The 17,402-nt window shown below is 42.4% G+C and overlaps 1 protein-coding gene across 1 annotated transcript in view; it reads left to right on the top strand.

The window, feature by feature from the left end:
* The window catches only part of DOK1 (docking protein 1), a 169,006-nt gene that overhangs the window by 85,065 nt on the left and 66,539 nt on the right, over positions 1-17,402 (top strand). Inside the window, exon 3 of the mRNA XM_029596004.1 lies at positions 9,664-9,775. Within this exon, the coding sequence (XP_029451864.1) occupies positions 9,664-9,775 (112 nt within the window). The remainder of the gene's footprint in view (positions 1-9,663; positions 9,776-17,402) is intronic.

The following is a 17,402-nucleotide window of genomic DNA, read 5'->3' as shown; positions in this document are numbered from 1 at the left end:
GATGCTGGGCTTGATGGACCCTTGGTCTGACCCAGTAAGGCATGTTCTTATGACAGGAGAGAAGAAAAAGAAAAAAAAAAGAAATGGAGAAAGAATGAAAGAACCATCAAATAATAAAATATAATATCCAGACATACCAGAAAGGGTGGAAAACTACTTTCATTTGTATAACTTGAAAGAGTATTAAATGTTAAATGTGCATTTTATGGCACTGATTTTTAAAAAATCTTTGGTGCAGAATTTACCCCGAGATCGCAGGAAACAAAGGACCTGTTTATAGTAGTGGTTTTCAAACTCAGGGTTGCAACCCAGTAGGTGCTTAATTTCTCTTTGGAAAATTACTGCAAAATACCAGCAGAATTTGTCCCAGTATGTACAGTTTGAAAATTGCCGTCTCTCCCCTCCGAATACAAGAGGAGAGATATTGTAGTGAGGGCCAATTGAAATAAACAAAACTAGGGGGAAATGCAGAATTCCGTGCACTCATTGGATTCCATTGACTTTGCTGTTTTTGTTAGTCTCAGATTATTTTATTGTATTTTATTTATTTATTTATTATTTTTATATACCGACATTCGATCTTAGATATCACATCGGTTTACATTAAGATTATCACTAACAGAGGCCCCCATCTCCTAAACTACCTAAAGAAAGCAATAAGACCCACTCTGATGTCATCCAACGTAGACCCAAACAACTACTGCCCAGTATCAAATCTTCTCTCCCTAAGCAAGATCATAGAGAAGTCTGTGCTACTGCACCTCTCTATCTACTTACCACCAGTGCTCTGGACACCTACCAATCTAGCTTCCAGGCGTGCCACAGCACCAAAGCCCATACTGCTCAGCCTGCTGGATGAACTATGGCTGTGTCTAGACCATGGACAGTAGGCAATATTAACACTTTTGGACCTCTCAGCAGCCTTTGACACAATAGACCACAACGTCCTCATCTCCAGTGAGCTATTTAGGAGTGGCAGTCTCATACTCCTTGCATTTCGCTGATGATTTGTTTTAAGGGTTTGCAGAGTTTATTTACTACTACCACTACAACTTAACACTTCTATAGCGCTACTCGACATATGCAGCTCTAGTTGGAATCAGAATAAAGATAGCCAGAGTGGAAGCCCTCATTTCAGAGATGCTGCTTGGAAGCAGTCAGTGTTCAGGAGTGTTTCCAGTTCACGTTACTAGTCTATAGAGATCTGCACACCAGGAAGAAGCTACCAAAAATGGGAGAGGCCGGGGAGGAAGAGTACATCAGAAGTAGTGGATAATGGAGGAAATTAAAAAAAACAAAAAAAAAAAAACCCCCTAGCATGTGAAGATTGTGCAATGACTGTACCTTTGGACTGTGTACTGTCTTGTGTTTTTCTGAATGGGTTTCACTATTCTCTAGTGTCTGCTCTACTGATTTATTCATCTGCCTCAGTTTTTCCAGTAAAAGATTTATTTCTGAACAATATCAGACTGTGTGGCAGTGTTTTATTTTTACTGGGAGGTATCAGAAGATATCTCCAAAAGGCTTAAGGGCCTTGAAAGACTGTAAGTTCCCCTGTTAACCCATGCTCCCTTGGTATCTTTTGTATCTGCCTGCCCCACTGATCCTGAATATGGCCCAGAGTGATGTGATGACCACACTCACACTTTTTAGCATGTCAGACTCTCCCTGGCTTGTGGACAACAACATTCTTCCTTCTAGCAGTACCTTTCTGGAAATCCATCTCCTCTTCACAGGATGCTCCCCTCTCTCTCAGCACTTCAAGTTCTCCTCTACACAAACATCCCTACCGTCACCTGATCCCTTGGGATCCTATAACTCTCCTGTTCCTTTAGGAATGCTTTTGAACTATACCACCCTTCATCTTCTGACAGATGCAAGACTGCTAGGGACCCCTTCTGGTTTTAACATCCTTTAGTAACCCTCTGAGTTACACAGGGAAAATGATCTTTTAGCTGCTCGTTGCAAGAGCCAGGAAACCGCACGTGGAGTTGGTGTGCACGTGTATAACGTAGTGTGCACAGGTTGTACTGCTACATTGACATCATTCTGCAAGCATTTGCACACTGCTGCTCAGATTTCTTTTTGCACCCGAGCATAGTTGTATGCATTTTTTAGAAAGTCGAGCATAAAATCATGTTACTTGGGGACGTGTGTGGAGTGAATGGTCCATTTAGTTGTTATAGTCATGAATATTTCTGTAACGGGGCTTTACCAGTTACTAACATTGGCTCCCAAATATTTTATAGAGAGCGACAAGGGGAGGGTTTTTTGATATTTAGGATTTCTCCTCTTTTGGGGAAAGGCTTGTGTGGGATATAAATATCCCCATGAGAATGCTCAGTATTCAGTAGGAAGGCGACTGAGAGTGGGTGAAAAGAGATTGGAGAAGGAGCTCTGGAGCGTTTTGGCCTCATCCCAAGGGATCCATTGACTTGAAGGAGTATTATTGCTCTTGAGAAGTTTTTTGTTTTTTGGTTTTTTTTTTAAGAGGATTGATCAGACTGGAGGGAAGGGCATCTCCCTGGTATCCCGAAGGGTTGTATCAAAAGATCTTTTTACCCAGGCAATCAGTGAACAACATGGGTGAAGAGAAGTATTGAGGCTTTTGAGAGAAGAACTCAAGAGACTTGAAGATTTTTGCAGTTGGATTACAGTTTAATAGTTTTTGACCCACTTTGGGATTTACCTAAAGTTGTGTGCTTAGGGATACTTTTTCCATCTTGACCAATCTATGCTGGAGCAACACTCTAGTCATCCTGCCCTACACGAGGAGGGTATATCTGCTATGGAGGAAGGCGCAAGAGAAGGGAGAGTGATGAGAAAACCACCTAAAATGGACAAGGAAAGCATTGTTTTCATTGGGAAAAACTTTTTATGCTATTTTTTTATTTTTGTGATTTTGGCCTGGATCCTTTTATTTAAATTGCAGTAACAGATTATTTTGAACACCACTTTGGACTCTTGCTTGGCTTTTCCTTTCTTGTCCCAGGGCACTGGTGGAATGGATAGACACTGGTGTGAGTATTGCTTTTTACCTAGTTTGATGCTTTGGGCTTCCTTACTCTTATACTGGACACTCTTGCATCTGGTGGTGATCATCAAACTAGAGTGTGAGCTTTTGATTGAAGTTGTGACTGACCGTGCCAGAGGCCCGGGAAGACAGCTTCCCCCTCATCTAGACTTTGACTCAGACCCGAGGCACATCTGATTGCAGCTCATTGCCCATACAGGGGACCGGCTACATTTCCATTTGGAATACGGTGTTTTACATGCAGAAGTCCCTTTGAAAATTATCCCCAAAGTTTTTATGTGCTCTTTCTATTTGACCAGTTGCACCATTATAAATCTGAGTGCCCCATAATTGCCCACGTGTATTTCCTTGAGACATGTAAAATGCAGACACTGCATAAAATGTTGACAAAAAGATGCCAGTGGTGTAGTTGCATGGGAGTGCTTTTACTTTTTCAACTTCTACAAAGACATAATCATCGCCCACATGTTTTTTTGTAGAACCACATGCTAGAAAAAGTAGAAAAATTCTAATTCTGTAACCCAGGGTGGAAGTGCATCCTCAGCTACATTTAGCATCACTTGCTGACAGTGTGGACATCCTGTATGGTTTCTTGTTGACCATAATAGGTCATTTTGCATTGATCCTAATTTGTGTTGTGATCATATATTACACGTGATTCCTCTAACGTAGCAATTCATAGACAAGTATGAATATATGCAAAGGAAGGATATCAGCAATTCTTTTTTCCATCATTTTGTAATCAATAAGATCTTCAGTAATATACATGCAGGCTGTTAAGTATAAAAACAAAAGAACAAGATGGCAATTACTATAACATAACAACTTAAGTGAAGGGTTAGAGCAAGCCATTTCAAATTAATACCCAATATGCAACTTGTATAGAGGACAGTATTCAAAGCCATTTGCCCAGGTACATTGACTGGCAGAGACGGGGCCACAGTCCAACCAGCAAGACGCATAGTGCTACACAGCACATGCCTTTTTAGGCAGATTGAGAAAAGGTGTCCTCAACAATGATGCACGATCAACAATAAACTTTTCCGCTGGAAAGAATACAGTAGAACTAGGGGTCATGAAATGAAGCGCGGGGGAGATGCCTGGAATGCCTTGCCAGAGGAGGTGGTGAAGGCAAAAACTGTGCAAGATTTCAAAAGGGCATGGGATAAACACTGTGGATCCCTAAAAGCAAGCGGGAGGGGAATGATGTAAGAGGCTTGGGGGTAAGTTGTTCGTGTGGCGGATATTACCCTTAACAAATAAGCCGTCACGTGGGAGTAATTTGCTTGTGTGGCGGATTCTTAACAAATAAGCCTTCATACTGTGATGCAACTCCATGATTGCTCACTGCTTCAACGGCAGGGGGAAAAGAGGAATTGGACTCAGCATCCAACAAGGACATTGAACTGTACAGTCTGGGAAGATGTATTTATTTATTTATTTAAGGTTTTTTAATCTACCGACATTCATAGGAACATCATGCTGGCTTACATCGTACAATATTAACAGAAACAAGAAGTTACATAGAACAAGGGAGGTGATACAGGGTCTTAAGGCAGTAAAGGGTAATTGATAATTAAATTGAACATTAGCAACGCTAAATAAAATGATAAAATATTGGCTAGAGCAATTTAAAGCAAAGGAAATGAGAAACAAAATAAGAGGGGGGAGGGTGGGTAGTGATCAAAGGATAAGGCGAGTTACATAAATCAAAGGGATTGGAGAAGAAGGCAAGAGGCATTAAGGTGAGTCAATATCTTGATTAGGCTAAAGCAGATATTAAATGACCGTTTGCAAAGGAAGAGGACCAGTGGAAGATAAATAAGCATGGGGTAACTTGCTTGATGCAGCAGTTACTACCCTTAATTAAAAAGCCTAATACCACACTTCTGATGCAACTCCAACATTGCTCTCTGCTTCCATGGGGGATGGGGGGTGGGGGAAGGAAATTGGACTCAAACAGTAACAAACAAGAGCCTTGACCTTGGCAGACTGAATAACTGATAAGTATGGGAAACTGGTAAGAGAGCTTGCTGGGCAGACTGGATAAGCCATAAGGTCCTTTTCTGCCATCACTTCTATGTTTCTATGTGCTCTGGTTGGGACTGGAAAAATAATGCATTTGGAAGCTTCTTTATCATAGTGTACTAAAGTACATTAACTGCATTGTTAGTAAATAGATGCCATTAATCTAAATTTATTAACTGCACATATTACCTCTTTTTGCTAACTAGGCCCATTGGGTTGCATATTCAAATCTATATGCCTTATTTTTCATATTTTTCCATTTTTACCTACAGAAAAAGACGCAAAATTCTACAGATACTTTTCCCCATGATAGTTTTAGAAAGGAAAGTCTGCAGGGACTTTCCCCTTTGAAAATTAGGTACAGGATCCACTATGTGCCTGTGGACTTTGTACCTAGGCGGACAGTTAAAAAAAAAAAAAAAAAAAAAAAAAAAAAATTCTTAGTGTCTGGTCAGATGAATCCAGAACAAGTGGGTTATGCATTCAAACTTACAGAATCTTTGTCTTGAGGACTGATTGGAGGGAAATTTTAGCTGCCTGGATGATAAAACACTGATGTTTTAACTGAGCCAGAACAGCCCTCCACAGGATGTCAGCCCAGTGCATCTCACTGTGCATCCAGATTGTGCGCCCAGTTTTTGGGCACACAATGGGGCCTTGTAGTCTGTGCACCCACGGTAAGTGACTTGCAATGGCCACACGCTTACCTTTTGAGCTTAATTTTTGACCACCTAGGTAAGCGCCTAGGTGTGTGCACCTAAGTGTTGGATGCATTATTTTTAGGCACCTAGTTGAGCGCCTATCTAAAACAAAAAAACAGCTAGATGCACACTTCCAACCGCCGCTCAGCGAATTGTCAGACACTGTGGCGCCTGTGCCTAAGAAGCCTGTCTTTCTCTTTGCACTGCTTGTTATATACGGGCACCTCAGCCAGGAGTGCCCGCTGATTTGTGCCACCACTGTTTGGAGGCTGAGGGTGAATTGTCTTCCTCTGATTTCACTAAGCCTGGTTCTACCCAGCTTCATGTGGGTCTGGGTAAAGAGGATTGGGGGGGGGGGGGGGGGGGAACGACTGGATGCACAGAGGTTTAGATTTAATTCATTATTGGATGGTCCAGAACAAGTTGCTTCTGAATCCATCAAAAACAGATGTACTCATGGTAAGAAAATAATTAGAAATATTCCTTCAGGTGGACATAGTATCATTGCTCTGTAAGCAGCAAGCAAATAGGTTAGGAGTGCCACTTGATGAGATGTTATCAGTGGCACCGCATTTGTGTAAAGGTCTTTACTTCGCCTTGCGATCTATCTGTCCAGAGAAATTTGTCCAGGTCGGCATAGATACTGGTGGTCCATGTGTTGCTAATCTTTTGCATTGGCTATTGTAAATAACGCTGTACTAGGTCTTCCTTTGAAACTACTCTTCGGTTATTAAAAAAAATAAACACAACCGCACGGATAATTGAGGGGACTAAGACAAGTGCCCAAACTTCACCAGTATTGAAAATTCTTTATTGGTTGCTGATATTCAGAATCCAGTTTGATGCTCCTGCTGGTGTTTAAATCCATAAGTGATTTAACCCTGAGCTATCTCTGTACATATTTGGGGATATACTTTCCCATCTACTCTCTGAGATCTACAGTATATCAGAGGGGCTCCTGGAGTTACCATCGGTGAAATGGCATGATTAACACAGATGAGACAACCTGCTTTTTTGTACCGTAGCCCAGTTCTTTGAAACTCACTTCCTAAAGATGTTGTATTTATATTGTGGTGGTTTAGTTTGTAATATTTATTTTTATTATGTTTTGCTATGTTGTAAATCACCTTGAGTGATTGTATGGGAAGGCAACAGATTAAAAAAAAAATTTAAAAATTGATGATGATAATCATTCAACATTGACTTACATTGCATTCAGAAAGTATTCAGACCCCCTTCACTTTTTCCACATTTTGTTATGTTACAGTTTTATTCTAAAATGGATAATATGCATTTTTCCCACCTTAGTCTACACACAATACCCCATAATGACAAAGCAAAATTAGAACTGTAGAAATTTGTGCAATTTAAAAAAAAACCTGAAATATCACATTTACGTAAGCATTCAGACCCTTTACTCAGCCTCAAGTCTTCTCTGGTATAGCGCTACAATCTTGACGCACCTGGATTTGGGGATTTTCTTCTCTGCAGATCCTCTCAAGCTGTCAGGTGGATGGAGAGTGTTGATGCACAGGTATTTTCAGGTTTCTCCAGAGATGTTCGATTGGGTTCAAGTCCAGGCTCTGGCTGGGCCACTCAAGGACATTCACAGACTTGTGCGGAAGCCACTCCTGCATTGTCTTGGCTGTGTGCTTAGGGTCATTGTCCTGTTGGAAGGTAAATCATCACCCAATCTGAGGGCCAGAGCACTCTGGAGCAGGTTTTCATCAAGGTTCTCCCAGGACAAGCAGGATGGTAGTCCTCACATATGGGTGATGTCATCAGAGGGAGCTCTGTCACGGAACACCTGGAGTCACTTGAGTAGTGTCCAAAATGGCACAAAACATAAACTGCAACACCACAGAATTATCTTCTCAATTTCTTCTCAATCTCTTCCCTCTATGTGTGCAGGACTCATTTGTATCGGGAACCAGGGAAAACTCTCACTCTCTTGGATTAATTAAGTGGAGCTCCCAGATGGGCAGGGTCTTTTAAGCTGGACAAAACCCCTTCCAAGACCAATAACTTGCAAAAACAATCTATGGCACAAAGAGTAAATTCTCCCTTTCTCTCCCCAGGGTAGTGATCACCGGATGGCTGTCCCCAATGATGAAGTTTCCTTTACTCATGGTTAGGAGATCTTCTGGATCTTCTCTTATTTTACACAGTCTCTTTAGTACTCTCTCGCAGGATCCCTGATTGTAAGAAATCTTCTTGGAAAGAGGATGTTCTCTTGCTTCAGACAGGAAGGAAGGGGCATCCAAACTTCCTCCTGGAACTTCTAACAAAAGTGTTCTTTCCCCCAAAAGGAACAGAATCAAAATAACGGAGTGCCCTCCTCACAGCAGATCACCACCACTTCAGGGGTCTATCTTCCCAATCCCTGGTACGCCTGCACATAGGATTACACAATCCCCGTGGGCAAGAAAAGTCCAGGTGTCCAGTGAGGCTCCTTAATTCAAGTCTCAAAAATCCCTTAAAGTTGACCCAGAGGGAAAACTCCAGACAGGTTGTGTACTGGAAGAAGGATATCTTCCCGACCCTAGTCAGGACCCACAGGCTGGGCTGCCCTGCTTTTGCTGACTGGGCCTGCAAAAACAACAAAAAGTGAAACTTCTCTGCACTCTTTGTAAATCTAAAGGGACTGCCTCCCAAGCTTCATTTGGAGAGCTCCTAAATAGCCTTTTTGGGGTTGGCTATTCCAGACTTCACAAGAGGAGGAGCTGTATTTAAATGATATCTCCCACCACTCTAACATATTGCTTTCTCCAGCTAGAACAAGGGCTCACCCAGGCTTTATTGGTGACACAACTAGTGTCCCTGTCACACATTAGATCAGACAATCTTCTTTTTCATGCTCTGAGATTCCTTTAAGTACCTTTTGGAAAGTGAGTTGTTATGTGCCTTTTACTGAGGAGTGGCTTCTGTCTGGCTGCTCTACCATAAAAGCCTGATTGGTAGAGTGCTGCAGTTGGTTTTCCTTCTGGAAGATTCTCCCATCTCCACAGCGGAACTCTGGAGCTCTGTCAGAGTGACCAAGTTCTTGGTCTCCTCCCTGGCCAGGACCTTTTCCCCTGATTGCTCAGTTTAGGTGGGTGGCTAGCTCTAGGAAGAGTCCTGGTGGTTCAGAACTTCTTCCATTTAAGAATGATGGAGGCCATTGTAGTCTTCTGGACTTTCAATGCTGCAGCAACTTTTTGTACTGTTCCCCAGATCTGTGCTTCAACACAATTCTGTCTTGGAGGTCTACAGACAATTCCTTCAACTTTATGGCTTTGATTTTGTTCTGACATGCACTGTCAACTATGGGACATTTTCAAATCATGTCCAATCAATTGAATTTACCACAGGTGGGGACTCCAATCAAGTTGGAGAAACATCTCAAAGATGATCAATGGAAACAGGATGCACCTGAGTTCAGCTTTGAGTGTCATAGCAAAGATTCTGAATACTCATGTAAATGTGATATTTCAGGTTTTGTTTTTTAAATTAATTTGCACAGATTTCTACAAACCTGATTTTGCATTATGGGTATTGTGTGTAGATCAAGGAGGGAAAAATGAATATTATCCATTTTTGAATAAGGCTGTAATGTAAGAAAAATGTGGAAAAATTGAAGGGGTCTGAATACTTTCTGAATGCACTATACCTGTTGGCATCACCATGGGAAATAATATATCCTTATATTCCACTTACATTAGAACTACTATTCTAAGTGGATTCCATAATACATGTACATAAAACAGCTCACGGAGAGCAAACATTACGATACAGTACAATGACAAGCGCGTAATTACTCACAAATGACATGACACCACAATTAAAACGTGTCTTTTTTTGAAATGTTGTGCAGCAGTTTTCACTGGATTTCACAGATTGTGGGGGGTTTTTCTGTTACAGAATAGCTCCAATGGCACAAAAAGGAGCAAAGTGTTGGAGACTGAGGATGACGACACCGGTGCATCTTCCATGGAGATGGCTGTAAATAGCATTTATTACTCAAGAGATCAAGGTAAGAGCTATGGGAATGATCTTTATTTTTATTTTTTATAAATCAGAAAAAGGCAAAAAACTTTTTTATTGTAAGAGATAACCGAAATTCCCAAAACGTATCATTCCTTCACCACAGATGTTAGACTCCAATGTCGAAGACTTTTAAGGATTAGTAAATAATATCTCCAATTAAAAAAAAAAAAAAGAAAAACCTGAGGAGAACCATGCTACCTTAGGGCACTGGCTTCCAGAAACTGCTGCACTATCCTCTGTTTGCTCAGCACTGAGGTCAGACTAACTGGCCTGTAGTTTTCGGAATCACCTTTGCCCTTTCTCCAGTCGTTTGGAGCTATTCCTGATTGTAAACAAGTGCTAAAATGGTCATAAGGCAGAGCTGCTGTAACTTCCTAAGGTGGTCAAACAGGTGGATAAAGTAACTGCAAAAGCCTGCTTGGCTGCATAGGGAGAGGAATGATCAGCAGAAAAAGGGGGGATGTGTTATTAGGGATAAGAACAAAAGAATTGCCATACTGGGTCAGACCAAGGGTCCGTCAAGCCCAGTATCCTGTTTCCAACAGTGGCCAATCCAAGTCACAAGTACCTGGCAAGTACCCAGACATTAAATAAATCAAAAGCTACTATTGCTTATTAATTACCATAATAGCAGTTTATGGATTTTTCCTCTAGGAACTTATCCAAACCTTTTTTAAACCCAGCTACACTAAATGCTGTAACCACATCCTGTAGCAATGAATTCCAAAGCTTAACTATGCACTGAGTGAAATAATTTTCTTCGATTTATTTTAAATGAGCTACTTGCTAACTTCATGGCGTGCCCCCTAGTTCTTCTGTTATCTGAGACGTAAATAACTGATTTACATTAACTTTTTCACATCCTTTCATGATTTTGTAGATCTCTGTCATAATTCCCCCTCGGTCGTCTCTTCTCAAAACTGAACAGCCCTAACTTCCTTAGCCTTACCTCATAGAGCAGCTGTTTTGGCCGCCCTTCTCTGTACCTTCTCCATCGCAATTATATCTTTTTTGAGATGCGGCGACCAGAATTGTACACAGTATTCAAGGTGCGGTCTCACCATGGAGCGATACAGAGGCATTATTTATTTATTTATTTATTATTTTTATATACCGACATTTGATCTCAATCGCGATATCACATCGGTTTACATTCAGGTTCTGTAGGTATTTCTCTATCCCCAGAGGGCTTACAATCTAAGTTTTTGTACCTGAGGCAATGGAGGATAAAGTGACTTGCCCAAGGTCACAAGGAGTGACAGCAGGACTCGAACCCTGGTCTCCTGGTTCCTAGTCCACTGCTCTAACCACTAGGCTATTCATGACATTTTCTGTTTTATTAACCATTCCCTTCCTTAATAATTCCTAACATTCTGTTTGCTTTTTTGATCGCCACAGCACACTGAGCTGACAATGTCAATGTGCAACGTCATGCCATTTTCAAAATACCATAGAAAAAAAACCCACAAAAGTTTGGTTTTTCCTTCTATTGGAGGTAATTTTCAAAGGAGTTACACGTGTAAATGTAACATCCTGTAACCCCCTCTCCATCTGCAGTTACCTTCTCAGCTTCGGTGAACCTGGGCTAATTCACCCAAAGTTAGGAAATCAATCTCAGCTGGGTCATAGGCTGGAGGCAGTTAACTGCAGGGCCAAACTGAGCCCAGGACACGCACACAAACAACCCCACAAATTCACTGTCCACTACAAAGGGTGCGCTCCAACAAAAAAAAAATATTTTATGTAAATAAACTGGTTAATCAGTCCAAAAATTGTAGTAATCATACTTCCAGAAAAAAATCTGCAGTTTCCCTCTCAATCCTTTTTTAAAAAGTTCAGAATAAAGTCATATTACAGTCCTATGTACAAATCTTTCTTCAGCCTTAGACTAGGCCTGACTTCCTTAATTTTCACAACAGTTAAATCCAATTTGTTTGTCACACCTTTTAGGGCGACTGCAAGGCAACTCGCTCCCGCTTCTGTAGATAAAAAATGCAGCTTCTCAACCCTGCTCAGAGGCTCCAATCAGGCACAGGCTTCCTTCTGGTTTTGAAGGCTCTCCTTACAGTTCCCTTATTCACTCTGTAACTCCAATATTAAATAATTCCGTTGTCTTTTCTCTTCACTCAGGCACCTGTGGGGTATCTCTGCCCAACTCCTTTCTCTTTTCCCCTGAAAACCCCGGGAGGGGGGGGGGGGAAGGGGGGTGTCACAGCTGCCGCCTCCTTCTTTTGGCTTGGTGACTCTGAAGGAGCGCCCTCCCGCGTTCTAACCGGGGTAATATCCCCTTTCCAAAACCCAGCCCTTAGGGGCTGAACCAGTCTGTCTGTCAGAAAGACCTCTGACCACTGGATGACCTTACACTTTCTGGAACCTTCCCCCTTTCATAATATCCTTGCCAGTTTCCCTTAGAAGAAAACACTGATCTCTCAAAGATTATACACTCTGCACCTTCTCTGTGGCACAAAGGGCTACGAAACTATCATAGCAATTTTTGAAAATTTTTGACTTGAGTAAAGTGCTTTTATGTGAGTAAATCCCATGGACAATTCAGTGGCATATATTGTAGCAATTTTCAAAAGCCAACTTATTTGAGTAAAGTGCATTTACACATGTAAAAAAACAATTTTAAGCATGTAATGCTTTTTAAAATTAGGCCCACTGTTTTAGTGAACACCGTAGATGGGCGGACTAGCTAGGCCATATGGTATTTTTCTGCTGTCACGTTTCTATGTTTAATACCCTTAGATGTATTCCATCTGGTGCCATTGCTTTATCTACTATTAGTTTTGCTAGCACTTCATGAACTCAGTCTTTTGTTAAAATCACTTGAGCTATTCCTCACTTCCATTCCTATTTGTGGTGGTTTTCTGTGGTACTACAACAAGCCCTTTCTTATAGGCCGATTCAGTAAAGTCCGCGGGAGAGCAGACGAACACCCGCTCTCCCGGCGCGTGCACCGGCCCCTTGCCGGTGCGTGAGATTCAGTACTCAAATTAGGTGGTGCGGTAGAAACGGGGAACAGGAGGCGCTAGGGAAACTAGCACGTCCATAGCACCTCCTTTTAGCCCGGAGCGGCGGCTGTCAGCAAGTTTGACAGCCGACGCTTAATTTTGCCGGCGTCGGTTCTCGAGCCCGCTGACAGCCACGGGCTCGGAAACCGGACGCCAGCAAAATTGAGTGTCCAGTTTTCGGCCCGACAGCCGCAGGCCGAATTCAAATTTTTTTAAACTTTTTTTACTCTTCGGGATCTCCGACTTAATATCGCCATAATATTAAGTCGGAGGGTGCACAGAAAAGCAATTTTTACTGCTTTTCTGTGCACTTTCCCGGTGCCGGAAGAAATTAGCGCCTACCTTTGGGTCGGCGCTAATTTCTGAAAGTAAAATGTGTGGCTTGGCTGCACATTTTCCTTTCTGTATCGCGCGGGCATACCTAATAGGGTCATCAACATGCATTTGCATGTTGAGGGCACTATTAGGTGCCGCGGGTTGGACGCACGTTTTCCTCCCCTTACTGAATAAGGGGTAAGGGAAAACGTGTGTCCAAGAGCAGGCTAACAAGAGCAGGCTAACTGTACTGTATCGGCCTGTTAGTGAATACTGAACAGAAATATTTGGTAAGCAATTCTGCTTTCTCCTAGTCAGCCTCTACATATTCCTCCCTTCACCTTTGAGTCTTACAATTCCATTTTTCCACTAACATATCGGAATAAATAAACTAAAGTCTTGTCCTCCTGTTTTACTGTCTTATGTTTATTTCCATTTGCTCTTTTGCTCTCATGTCTACTTTCCCAATTTCTCGTACCTTTTCCAGAGAGTTACCTTTCTTCCTCTTCGAGCAGTCTCTTGTAGTTTTATGAATGCTAAATATTTTTGCCTTACCTTTTCAGCCACTTCTTTAGAAAACCCACAGTAGCCTCATTTTCCTCCTTTTTATTTAGTACTCTTACAAATGTTCAGTTGCCCTTATAATATGTCCTTTTAGTTTTGTCCACTGTTCTTCTACTTCCCCTAGCTTATGTCACCCGGTTAATGCCTCCTTGAGACACGTCTGGCTTAACAAAATGAAATGTTCTGAGGTCCAGGACCTTGGCCTTTGAATGAATCATCTCTGCCTGTGCTCTAGTACTGAATGACACCATCCTGTGATCACTGTGTGCCTGGTGATTTCCCCCCGCCCCCCTCCCCCCGATATCAGAAACATTCTTCCCATTTGTAAGTACCAGGTCCAGTATCGCCCCTCTCTTTTGTTGGTTCTGCTACTAGTTTCTGTAAAAGTTCTTCCTATAGATAATCAGGGACCGCCCCCCCCCCCCTGCTTCTAGCTGACACTGCATCCAGGATAATCCCAATCCATGTCTGGCAGACTGAAGTTACATAACAATAGCACCTCCCCTTTCAATGCAGTTTTGTGAATATCTCTATCCATGTCTTCTGTCAGCAAAGAAGGTCTGTACATCACATCTATATAAATGGATATTGCATTTCATCTTTCAGATGAACCCATAGTGTCTCCTCCTCATCTTGTAAACCCTGCAGTTCTGTTAATATATATATTTTTTTTTATATGTATCACCACTCCTCCTCTCATCCTTCCTACCCTGTCCAACCTGAAGAGTTTGTAGGCTCGTGTGCCTATAATCCCAGGCATGGTTCTCTGTGACTGCCTCTGTCTACAGGTCGTCAGCCTCTTCTATGACTGCCTCTAGATCTGAGATTTTATTTCCCATGCTATGAGAGTTAGTGTGTGTAGTGATCTAGATGTTGCCATTTTTTTTCCCATTTCTCTGTGAGTGTTTAAAAATGTACTTACCTGAGTCCATTACTTACCACAGATCTTTGCCCACCCAGCCCCAATAATCCTACTTTAAAGCCCTCCTCCTCCTCAGTAAGTTTGCCAGTCTGTTCTGGAAAACGCTGCTTCCCCTTATTGACAGGTGGACCCCCCATCTCTTGCTCAGCAGTTCTTGGAATATCATCTCATGGTCCAGGAAGCCGAAACGCTTTCATTGACACCATCTGCACAACCATTCATTCATCTGTTTTACCTATTTATTTTACTATAGCCCCCCTACTTGAATTGATGCAGGGGACAATACCGTTCCCAGGGCTAAATTTACAGTTCCCTTATACCGGTCCTTTCAACCCGAGGTGTGGATTTTCTTGATGAGGGTTGGGGGGGGGGGGGGGGTTAGGAGGAAGAGGAGGCTTAACCTTCTGGACTCCAAGGCATGCAGGGGAAAAAAACAAATCTTTCTGCTCTCACTTTCTCTTCCATGGGTGCACTCACTGCCGAATTCTTCACACACTCAGTCTCTGTCCCCAGCACCAAAGGACTCAGGGGACACTCGTGTAGGGTGTTCCGAAATAAATTTCCTGAATTAAAAATACTTCAAGTCCAGTCTTCAATCAATGTTCACAAAACAAATTCAGACAGTTCTGATGGTCTCAGACCTGCATTTCTGAGCCAGTGGTGGCCAGCACTAGGAAAACAACCCGCCAGCCCCACAGATGGTGGAAAGTGGGTTTCTAGTGTGGGCTGGGATCTCCTCACCTCTTTCCACGATGTTACCGAGGACCTCTGGAGTAGAGGGTCCCAAAAACAGCAAAACACAAATGTCCTTCTCGTAGACAGGAACTAATGGCAGAAATTCCTCTCAAAACAATCAGGAACAGAACTCTGGAAAAACACTGCTTTCTTTTACTCTGTCAGATCACTGCTGTCCCTCCTTAGCTGGGTGGAAAGAATCACAGCACTTTCTCTTGATCTCCCAAGGCAGGGATGAGAATCCTTCTTAGCCAGGATCAGGCTCCCAGAATGCAAAAATCTCTGAAAAAAATCCAAAACTCTCTCAAACTCTTCTCTCTTCTCAAATACCTCCTGCCAGACCATGAGATCTATGCCAAGAATTTTTCTGGTGCCAGGCTGTGAGGCCTAGAATGGGGAATCATTTCTGCAACTCTCCTTCCTCTCTAAAACTCTAACAGAAGACACCGCACCTCTCCTCATGCCCTCCTGCCTTTCAGCAGACTGGCCAACCAATCGAAGCATCCTCACAGGTGGTGTCTCCAACGGATGCTCAGACAACTACTTCCTCCAACCTAATGCATAACGTAGGGTTTAAGCCAGGGGCAACACAAATAGGGACCAAAGGGGTCCCTACATTAAAAATTCCTAGCCTACTCTATCTATAAGTAGTTAGGGTACAAAAATAGCATACATAATAAATTGGTAACTAAAATAGCACTGCCTACACCAAAGATCCTTTCTCTTATAGGTAGGCATTTAAAGACCGAAGACACCAAGATAATTGGCTAATTTTAGCCGATTATGTGACTCGCCATTAAAAATACTTTCCCTTATGTTGAAGAGTCTGTGTAAAGCAGAGGTACACCATGGTAGTGTGCCATGTGACTTCATCGATTGTTGATGTCTTTTCTGTGATATAGGGTGTCTTTATGTTGAGACCTCTAGAGGGAATGTGGTTGCTGGTTTAGAGATGAAAAAGAAAGAAGACTTGGAGAGAGCTGTGCAAGGAAACCAAGACAAAGTGAGAGACTGCTTTTGGTGTTGCACTAGTATTTTTTAGCATGGAGTGTTTCTGCCAGCTAAAATAACTCCTAGGCTCTTGCCCTTCACAAAGCCCCCTAGGAAGATCATGGAAGTTTTTGTCCAGCAGTCTCACTGTCGACCTCGTGGGGTTTAAAAGAGGTTTGGATAAGTTAGTGGAGGGGAAAAGTCTGTAAACAATTATTAGCCAGGTAGACTTGGGGAAAGCCATTGCATATCCCTGGTTATGAGCAACAAGAAACAGATCTACTATTTGGGATCTGCTAGGTACTTGTGACTTGGACTGGCCACTGTCAGAGACAGGATGCTGGGCTCAGTGGACCTTGGTCTGGCCCAGCATGGCCCTTCTTGCCTCTGGGAAAGAGATTGAGCGGTGCAAAGGGAATGTTGGGAAGGGAGGGAAAGGCAGAGAGCTCTCACCAACAACCTCCCTTGCCTTGGGCAGGTTTTTTTTTTTTATTTGAAAAGACTTTGCTTGTATAGAAAATATATTGATTATGGAGGGTGCTGCTTTGTTAACGTGCTGTGAAGTCTGTGGCTAAAGACTCTGTTATCTCCTGATTGTTGTCTTCTTTAGCTAAATAAGTTGCCTTGCTGGAACCACCATTGCTGCTTTTGGATCAAACTCTCTTAATCCCAGGGTTGTAGATTCAAGAGAGATTGCAAAGGAAAGCTATTTTAACAGTGTGTGTCCCTGGTTGGCCAGTCAAGAGATAATTCCCTTTTACAGTGGAGAGGGTTCAGCTGTCCAGGTCACCCTGTCCACTCTGCCATTCACATTGGGCCCAGTCCGCTGTGTGTAAAGAACCCAGCAACAACCCAGAAATAAAATTATTAGAGCTAACCAGAGGAAGCACTGAAGAGTAGATGAGCACCAATAAGAAGAAATACATTCTTATGCATTGTTAGAATTCTTCCACACGGAATGTATTTTTTTCTCATTCATGCTGCCTGAATGTACTCGGCTGTAATATTAAGATTCATCTCCTAAGCCTTTTCTTTATGTTCATGTAAAACAGCGATCTGATTGAACCTAGCTT

Source organism: Rhinatrema bivittatum, chromosome 1 (genome assembly GCF_901001135.1).
Source record: "Rhinatrema bivittatum chromosome 1, aRhiBiv1.1, whole genome shotgun sequence".
In the NCBI taxonomy this organism is placed as follows: Eukaryota; Metazoa; Chordata; class Amphibia; order Gymnophiona; family Rhinatrematidae; genus Rhinatrema; species Rhinatrema bivittatum.
Note: the sequence above shows the minus strand (reverse complement) of the source record. Positions and strands in the feature narration are given on the sequence as shown.